Source organism: Aphelocoma coerulescens, chromosome 1A, assembly GCF_041296385.1.
Source record: "Aphelocoma coerulescens isolate FSJ_1873_10779 chromosome 1A, UR_Acoe_1.0, whole genome shotgun sequence".
NCBI classification, from domain to species: Eukaryota; Metazoa; Chordata; class Aves; order Passeriformes; family Corvidae; genus Aphelocoma; species Aphelocoma coerulescens.
Window position 1 is genome coordinate 25209927 of NC_091014.1, and position 10457 is coordinate 25220383.

Sequence of the window (10457 nt, forward strand, 5' to 3'; positions counted from 1 at the left end):
CCAACACTAAGTAGTGCATTAAAAATCCACTCATCCTGACTCTACTCTTTGCCTCTGCATTTTTTGCTCAGCTCTAAAATACCTAATTTAATAAGCTGCTTTATTTTTTCTTTATCAATACAGTTCAGTTCCTATACTTTCTTTTCTCTTGTGCCAGTATCAGCATTTCAGTAGCAAAAAGACTTTTTTGTTAACTGCTTAACGAAACTGATTGATTCTTTTCACATAATGAATTATAGCCAGACTTAGTATTCACTTTCGGTAATCACAGAAAAACCCTAATTTGACTTATTTAATGTCTGCTCAGCAATTCCCTGCAGAAATGTGTACAGAAAACAACACATTACTAGATCATACGATGGATAAAGGCAAAAAAAGGTTGACTGGGCTTCACATGCTATACCAAGAACAATCTCAGAAAACAAGCTGGAATCTACAAGAATTGAGAGACATTTTATGCAGAACAAGTTACTTTCACTTCATTGTATTTGGTTTCCAAATAATGAACTTGCAATGAAAAGTACCAAATCCCATTTAATATTAAAATCAGTATAAAACCTCCAAATATGCACATTAAAATTCCTTTTTTGTTTGTTTTGACAGCATGTTTATATACAGGGGGAGAATACTGGACCTGTAGGACATAGGAGAATAACAAAACCAGCTTTGTTCAGGAGTACAGACTTCTTCATGCTAATGTGGCCTCAAACACACTACACTGCACAGAGCCTGTCCCACTTCACTTGGCTGTAGCTGATATATGAGGTCTACAGGTGATCATTGTTATGTGGGATCCTTATATTCAATATTAAGGCAAATTTAGTTCGAAATAAATAATTTACCTACCTAAAGTACTTCTGTGTCTTCTAAACTACATTCTAAAACAGTGGTTACACATTAACAAACACATAATTCTCTTTCTGTATATCTTACCCAAATTTTGAGCAACATGACAGCTGCTGAAAGGTGAAGATAGAGAATGAGTTGGTCTGGAATTTAATGGGCTTCAGATAAATCCCTGCATTTGGGATTTTTGTTCCTGCTCAGAAGTCTGTTTCTCCAATTTGTCTGCAAGGATTAAGGCATTACGAACTCCTGCACCTCCAGTATAGTCTTGGTAACTGAACAACAAGGTCTGACAAACAACAAAAAAAGTATTATGTGCATAAGTCATTAATTTGACTGTGAAAGCTTTTAACATTCTTCCTTTCTACACTACACACATATACCAAAAAAAAAAAAAAAATCAAACAATTACAAAGAACAGTTTTCTACTTACAGCCAGAACTGCATTTAGAGATGGATAAACTGACTGTTACACATCTACCTTCAAATAATCCTGGGTTAACATGAAAAATCTGGTTTACCTTTAGGAATGAGATCTTATTTTAAGAACAAGGTACATATACAACAAGGTCTGACAAACAACAAAAAAAGTATTATGTGCATAAGTCATTAATTTGACTGTGAAAGCTTTTAACATTCTTCCTTTCTACACTACACACATATACCAAAAAAAAAAAAAATCAAACAATTACAAAGAACAGTTTTCTACTTACAGCCAGAACTGCATTTAGAGATGGATAAACTGACTGTTACACATCTACCTTCAAATAATCCTGGGTTAACATGAAAAATCTGGTTTACCTTTAGGAATGAGATCTTATTTTAAGAACAAGGTACATATACACAGTATCAGGACCATCACTGATACTTCATTGCATTTCCCAGTGAAATTATGCAGCACTAAATCCCAAAAGAAAGTCAATGAAAGTATCTTTAGCAAAAGGTAGAAACTTTAATTTACATGCAAAACTACAATATATTCATAATAAAAAACTGGTGACTAAACAAATTAAACACCATTTGTAAAAACTGTCCACATTGCTAAATAGGTCTGTACAAGCAAAGATTTACAAAGTCCCTGTGCATTTTCATCTTTTCAGTGCACAACTGAGTTTAAAGGTTCTGCTCGAATATTCCCCAAGTCAAGAGCTGAATCTGTCTCTTCATCAATTTCACCAATCACAGCACTGCAACAAAAAAAAAATAAATAAAAGATCAGGTTATTATTTGTTGAAATCAAATCACACAGTTCTAAAACAGAAGCTGTATTTTATCTTCTAACAACCCTTTCTTGCTGTTGAACTATACCGACTTCTTCTGATTGATGCTACATATTCCTTGAAAACTTCTAGTGATGCACACTGGAATGTCTGGAAGTACTTTGTACCATGACTGTTTCTTTCCTTTTATTTTTCAACAGCTTCCCTATTTCATGAAAGCTCCCTATTTTGAAGTTACTGTTACTTATCTGTTGGTTCTTTTTACTTCTTCCTATAAGGATGCTGAATTTCAACATGTTGAAGAGTTGCATGAATACAGAATTACTACTTATAATAAGTATGTTTGAGTTTGTTAAGATTGCAAAAACAAAAATTGTATTTCACAGAAGCATATTTTGAACATATTTGAGTAATGTGGCTGTATGATGATGTCTTTCATCATACATTTCAACTATGAGAAAACAGTGAAGTAGTAAACAGTTACTTGCCGTTTTGTACACATTTTTACAATCTGAATGAAAAGCTACTGGTAGAATAGCATGCATAGTCCCACCTTTGTACATGTGTCAAATTACTTTTTCTTAAAAGCATAAGTCAAAAGTGATGAAAGCATTCAGAATGATCCACTTTCTCAATGATGTTTGATAAATGCACCTAGACATCAGTTTAATCCTTGGCATTTTGTTGTACAGAAGTATCCATTAGAATTAGAGGATGAAAATTCCTATCCAGGCTCATGTGTTGGTCACTGCAACACACTTTTTCTTAGATGTGATAAAAAAAATAATCTTACTTTTGCTATCAGTTTCAGAATGCTGCTGCAAAAGTAATCTTCCCAGCTGGCCCACTTACCAGGCCTTCTTTCCACTTCTCTTGTAACCCTCCCAAGGGTTTGGCACACCAAGTACTTTTCTCTACGCTCAAAGAGCTTTTACCCTCATTTTGTCAGGGAATTTTACATCAAATATCAACTCATATATTTGACATGTCACTACATTGGCTCCAACACTTGCTACACTGTCAAGTCAGAACCTTCCAGGATTTTTGAGATTATAAAGTGCTCTCTGTGAACATCTGCTCAAAAAAAAAAGAAAAAACAAAACAAACCAAAGCTGTTGAAAGTCAACTTTGTATACCAGATTGCTGACTTCTAGCACACAAGTTCTATCTCATTTTTTAGTCATTATTCTATCTTTTCCTTCATCATCTCTCAGCCTGTCCTTGTAGGAGAGATGCTCCAGCCCTCAGATCATCTTCAATCTCAATATTATGAGGCAATCACTTCTGTAAAAGAAGTGTAGATGTTTGCTATTTAATACAGAATCATAGTAATTTAGGTTTGAAAAGATCTGCAAGATCGAGTCCAACCATTAACCTAACACTGCCAAGTTCACCACTAAAACCATGTCCCTAAGTGCCACTTCTACACATCTTTTTAATACCTTCAGGGATGGTGACTCAGCTTTGACAATACTTTCAGTGCTACCCACAGATACAAAGATGCAAGGTGTCTGGGGCTATCAAGATTTATACAGATTAAAAAAAAAACAACAATAAAAACATATATACACACACACGCACAAAATTTGTATGAAAAGATTAAAGCAAGAACATACTATACTTACACATTATCACCTCTTACAATGTATAAGCCCAGCACTACTTGCTCAACTCCTTGTGAAGAACTGAACACTCTTTCATGGCTTTCATCCAAAATCAAGTTTATGGTCTGATCAAAACCTTTGAGCGTTCCCTGAAAAAAAAAACCACACACACACACACAAAAAAAAGCACTCCAATTATCCTTAAAATTTTTCATCTTTGCTCTCAAGGATATCCCAAACATGGTGGCAATACTAAGGTACAGAGAACAGATGTTCTGTTTAGGTTTTATTCTTTGCCTTAAACACAAACAGCACGGAATTTTAAAAGCAATAATCAATTTAAGAAAAGTACACATGTATTACTGCGTGTTCATGCTAAAAGGCACTATAAGCTTTAGCATTAAAAGAAGTAAATTTTCCATTTTATCAGTTATGTTCCTATAGACAACTAATTTTACTATTTCTACACTGGCTTTTTGTATGGAAGTTTCCAGAAATTAAATAAATAATTAAATAAAACAAAGAACAGGAAACTTGGATTTCTGTGGTCAATATCGAAATCATTCCTAACAAGAAATTTTAAGTGGTATCTCTTTGAAGGAGATTAACTTGTGTTTACTAAATTATTTTTTAAAAATTAATTTTAAAAATACACGACTTTGTGCTACTTCAGTATGTGTTTGGAAAAATGGTAACATAGAAGTTACCATCACTAATTGATTAAGAAATTCAAGCTCACATAAAAGAGCCCTTTGGAGAGAGGTAATATGCATTTATATTATCTAACAATGAGTCATTTATACCAACTCCATTCAAATCTTTACGACTGACTTCAACCAAGCAGATTTGGTGAAGCCAAAGTATTTTTCTGTTTTCTCTTTCCAGAGGCTGCACAAAGCTAAGTACAGACAGAAAGATACAATCCTCCTGCAATGATCATACTATTAAGTTACACTCAAAACACAAAACAATAAAAGATGAGGGGAAGTGAAGCAAGAAAAAAGCCCCCAAAACACAGAAGCAATAAAACCAAAAATATTATACAGTCTAATATATTAAGTTGGCCTATCCTCAGTTTTTCAGATATAAACAGAAGCCCACAACAATTCTCCAGCAATTCTCCAGCTGATGTTCTTCTATAGCCATAGGGAAGAAATGGTTTTAGCATGAAAGTTGAAGAGCTTACAGAACAAAGAGGACATTTTAGATGGAAACTAAATTACTGAACAGAAGAAAAATGCATTTTTTGTGCATTCCCACAGAAAAAGCCATTTGACAAAAAGGCCAGAGCATCTGCACACACAAATTTATCACTGGAAAAAGCTGACATGCAAGAACCAGTAAGTGCTTATAAAATTCTTTTTTTAAGCTTTATGGCAATTATTCTGTACTATGTAATTTAAAATTGCGAATTTGTGAGACTACCCTGACAGAGCTTCTTTATTGCCATGATGGAAAGTCTTTATGGGGGAAAATAAAATGTTAGAAAATGTAAGTCTTACCACAATCATTCTTCCATCAGAAGTAATCACTGCAACAGTACCTGATATTTCATTAAGGAAATATTTAGTCACATCTGAAATAGAACTATTAACATTTTCTGAAACATTCATATGTAATACAGGTTTTATGAGCCATTAAGAGCCCAAAAAGCCTCAGCATTTTTTTTTAAAGCAGCATGGCTGATTATAACATTTGACAATACAGTATTTTTCATAAACATCTCCTTTAAAGTTTCTCTTCACCCGACCACGAACAGTCACACACATGAAAATCCTTAAAAACAGAATAAAGATTTGAGCTCACCTCTCTTCCCATTACTAACTGAACTGCCTCAAAATTGAAACAATTTTATAAACACTTTAAGTCCCTTAAAAACAGCTCTGCAGTGGTGATCTCGAGGCTAGCATTATGCATCCTTTCTTTCTGAAGATCTGATTATCCCAATTCGATGATCATATATTCATCATCTTGACTAATTCTGCGTTATTATCTTACTGTTTGTCAATAAAACTGAAAACGCCCATGGGTTACAAGGAGCACAAAAAAACTAGCACCAAAAGCGTTCCAAGAACCCCAGCTCATGGTTTTTGAGAAAATGATGCAAAGCTGATATCTAAACGCCTGTTAACAGCTCTTTAAGGGAGCAGGCCCACCGCGAGTCTCGTTCCTCATCACGGATAAGGCAAGGCTCAGCCCGGCAGCACTGAGTGTTGTAGGGGACCCTATTCTCTGGGTAACCTCTGGCCTGCAAGCCAATCTCCTGTAAGGAGAAACCGACACCACCACCAAGAACGGGCCCAGGCACCAGAACCGTGCTGCCACGACCAGGCCCACCCTCAGTGCCCCGCTCAGGAGGGGAGGCCGGTGCCGCCGCCCCGGTGCCGCGCGTCCCGCCGCAGGATACGGTTGATGTAGTTCTCCAGCGCGGAGGTCATGGCGGCCGAGTCCCACCGCGAGGCGCCCGTCCGGCGCGCGCCGCTGACGTGCGGGCCGGCGCGCAGGCGCACAGCCCGGCGGCGGGGCGGGGCCGGGCCGCGAGCGCGGGAGCGCGCATGCGCTGGAGGGCAGGAAGCGGCAAGGAAATACGAGAGGACCGTACCAAGGAGCGATCGGCGAGAGCCGCGCGGGGGAGGGTGTGGCGCCCCCTCCGCGGCACATGGCACCGCCCTCAGGGACGCCCGGGTGGCGCGGGGGCCCCACCCGGCCGGGGAGCGCTGTGTTGGTGTGGGGCGGGAAGGGTCTTTCCCTGCGCAGCCAAGGGTCGATTTTCAGGGCTGTGGGTGTAGCGTTTCTCTTCTCAGTGGCCGCCGGCAAAGAGTTGTAGTCAACGGCTCATTGTCCGCGTGGAGACTAGTGACGAGCAGTGCCCCTCAGGGATCGGTACTGAGACCGACACTGTTCGTCTTTGTCGGCGACTTGGACGGCGGGATTGATCAAAGTGGGATCTCATCAAAGTTGCTGATGACACCGAGCTGTGTGGTGCCATCGACACGCTGGAGGGAAAGGATGCCGTCCAGAGGGATCTGGATAGGCTTGAGAGATGGTCCCATGTGAATCTCATGAAGTTCAACAAGGGCAAGTGCAAGGTCCTACATCTGGTTCAGGGCAATCCCAGACACACCTACAGGCTGGGTGGAGAGGTGATTGAAAGCAGCCTTGTGGAGAAAGACTTTGGGGGGTGATGGCTGATGAAAAGCTCAACATGAGCCAGCAGTGTGCACTCGCGGGCCAGAAAGCCAACCATACCCTGGGCTGCACCAAATGCAGTTTGGGCAGCAGGTCAAGGGAATTGATTCTCCTCCTTTGCTCATGTGAGATCCTACCTGGAGTACTGGGTACAGTCCTGGTGCTCCCAACAGAAGGAGGACATGGAGCAAGTCCAGAGGAGGGCCATGAAGTTGATAAGAAGGCTGGAGCACCTTCCTTATGAAGACAGGATGAGGGTTGGGAATGTTCAGCTTGGAGAAGAGAAGGTTGCGTGAAGATCTCATAGCAACGTTTCCAGTATCTGAAGGGGGTGTACAGGGAAGCTGGAGAGGAACTCTGTCAGGAGCTGTAGTGACAGAACAATGAGTAATGGGTACAAACTGGAAGAGGGGAAATTTAAGCTAGATATTAGGAAGAAATTCTTTAAGGGTGGTGAGATACTGGAATAGGTCTCCCTGGGAGGCTATGGATGCCCCAAACCTGCCATTGTTCAAGGTCAGATTGGGTAAGGCCTTGAGCAACCTGATCTGAAGTGGATGGTGTCCCTGCCCACTGCAGGAGAGGTTGGGACTAGATGATCTTTAACATCCCTTCCAACCTGTTAGTTTATATGAGTCTTGCTAGTATGGAAGCCATGTAATCCCCCCTTGGTCTCCTGTGGGCTGCCAGTGTGAGGTGAGCAGGAAGGGGGCCTGACTGCTGCCCTTCCACACAGCCACAAAGTCCCACAGAGCTGCTTGCTCATTCCCCAGTCAGTGGGATTAGGGAAAGAATCGGAAAGGTAAAAGCTGGAAAGCTCTTGGGTTTAGACAACAACAGTTTAATAGGGAAAGCAAAAGCTGTGCACACAAGCAAAGCAAAACAAGGAATTAGGTCACTGGTTCCCATGGGCAGGCAAGTGTTCAGCCATCTCCAGGAGAGCAGAGCCCCATCACATGATGGTGACTTGGGAAATCAAACACCAACACTCCAAATGTTCCTGCTTCCTCCTTCTTCCCCCCATTTTATATACAGAGGATGATGTCATATGGTATGGAATATCCCTTTGGTCAGTTGGGATCACCTGTCCCAGCTGTGTCTTCTCCCAGCCTCCCACGCACCCTTAACTTTCTTGCCAGTGTGGCAGCATGCAAAGCAGAAAAGAGTTTGACTCTGTGCAAGTCCTGCTCAGCAACAACAAAAACAGCTCTCTGTTATCAACCCTGTGCTCAGCACAAATCCAAAACACAGCCCTATACCAGCACACCCGGAGAGCCTTGCAGCAGGGCTGTGGGATGGGTGCCTCCGGCCAGCCTTGCAGAGCTGCCAAGTCCCAGAGATACTTTCTGTCGGAAATGCTGGATGGCTGGGTGTGGGGAAGATGAGGGGTAGGAAAGTCGGTTTTGTCCTGCCCGGATCCTGTGCTCGCATGTCATGACATGAGGCCGCTTGCCTGGGCCCACACTGCAGTCTACAGGTGTTGCTGCTTTAAAGGGAAATGCAGTGGTCAAGCACTGGAATCCAAGCAAAATGATGCGTATTCTAAAAAAATGTGCAGTGCCAAGTAAGTGGTGATTCTTTTGCAGAAGTTTGGACTTTATGTTTACATGAATCTCCTTTCCATAAATGTCAGAATGGCAAAAAGAATATCCTGGAGGCACTCATGGTTTTTAATTTTTGTATAACTTCAGCTGTCAATAGCATGATTATTACTGCCTGCTACACTTTCTGGTCAGTCTACACGATGCTCAGAGTGTTTCCTTGGTATCCCTGGAGGTAGAGTGTGTGGCATCTGCTGGTTCAGTGTAGGTATTGTCAGTTTACAGGACTGTAGGAAGCTGACCTGGTACTTCACACAAGAAGAAATATCTCAGGGAAACTAAGCTCAGAGTCAGCAATAGAACCAAAGTTAAGTTATGGAACTGTTCCTGATGCTGTAGCTGTCTTTGCCTGGGGGAGATAATGTAATCATTGTTAGTATGCAACACACTTCCAGAAACATGCTGCAGTATGTTGTACATACAGACATCCTCTGCATTGCAATACAGTCAAAGCCATGAATTACCCCTGTAATGGCACTTAATAATTGAGCAGTCTGTTGCAGAGATCTGAAGTCTCACACAGGTACAACTTCTTATAATAGTCTATCTACCAGGCTTTTCAAAGCAGGAGATCAATGCTGTTGTTTCAGCAATGCTGCTCAAGTAGTCTTCATGGAGTCACATTAAAAGACATTTTCTTCCAGCTGCTTTTTTGACAGTACTGGCTATTTATTGCACTGAATGCCAACCTTTTTAGATGCAACACTGTGCAGGAAATACTATTTCAAAGTATTAAACAGCAGGCCATTTCCAGTCCAGCCTATTGTGAAAAGAAATGTTACATAAATTATGGATTAAAAAAAATTATATTTATTATAAGTTCTTGACCTTAGACAGAAAATGAGTTTGGGACTTAAAATATGGAATTCCCATTTTTGTCAGTTCTTGGATGAGACTGAGAAAACATAATCTCTCAAGTTTTTCAATCTGTCAGTAAAGACAGTGATTTTGATGGGCTTTATATAATAGTCTAAAATATCATTAGCTCTGTGTAGAATCAGGTTAGATTTGCTGAAGCACTGAGTAGATATTCCTAAAACTCTCACAAATAATTGAAAAAATGGGGGGAAATTAACTTTCAGATTGTTTTTGGTTTTGTTTTTGCTAACTTGATTTCCAGGCTTTCACCAGTGAATTTCAAAAATCTTCATTCGTTGTAATACTGAGAACACATTTTTTAATAGCTGGAAGGTACAATTAGGTGTTTAAGAATAAAAATTCAAAATTGTCTACTCCCTATTCAAAATTGTCTGCTCCTAATTCAGTGTTTCAGAAGAAACACTGAATTACTTGACACAGATGAGGTACCAGCCTTTTTTTTCTTTAACTGAAGAATGGTATAAAAAGAAGTCTCTGATCACATAGCACAAGATTCAGACACAAATTAGGCCAAACTGATGTTGCTTAAACCATCTCAATTCTGCATTCCCTGACTTCCATGTGTCTGCCTTTCCACTGGAAAAATATTTTGTGGTCTTTTTAAATTTTACTATATAGATCCCATCTAAGAATTTAGATTGTGCCTGTCAATACTAGTCCAACTTCCTTTTATTTCAATAAAAGGGACAAATTGGCAAGAGGTCCAAACAGACTTGGTGTCCAGCCCATGGTTTAATTCCTGCAGGGAATACAATTTCCGGAAAGCAGAATGCTATTGTTTATTCTCCTAGCATGCCAACTGTTTTCTTGAACATTATAGCCATCTCAACCACAGGGAAAGCAAAATTAATTTTTTTTTAAGGCAAATTAGCCAGGAAAAAAAAAATTAATAGGTGTTTTTTGTCACCTCTGAAGGTACATACACCAAAGTAGTCTGAAGAATTTGTCTAATGGCTCAGCCTTTGTCAGAAACATGACAAGAGATGTCAGAGAACAAAATACTTTTGGAATTGGGCATTACGTAATGCTCATTCTCTTAAGCTTTTATTATAAGAAGCTTAACAACTGCCACTAATGGTTACACCAGGATTGCAATAATTATTGTATATTTCATGTAA

General features: G+C 40.0%; 1 protein-coding gene across 1 annotated transcript; it reads right to left on the reverse strand.

Annotated features, from left to right (window-relative positions):
• Positions 1-468: 468 nt before the first annotated feature.
• LSM8 (LSM8 homolog, U6 small nuclear RNA associated) lies at positions 469-6178 on the reverse strand. The gene is made up of 4 exons (XM_068996814.1): positions 6078-6178; positions 5173-5213; positions 3692-3819; positions 469-2033 (listed from the first exon to the last, which is right to left on the reverse strand). The coding sequence occupies exons 1-4, from the start codon at positions 6106-6108 to the stop codon at positions 1943-1945; spliced, it is 291 nt and encodes a 96-aa protein (XP_068852915.1). The 5' UTR covers positions 6109-6178; the 3' UTR covers positions 469-1942.
• Between the last annotated feature and the right edge of the window lie 4279 nt (positions 6179-10457).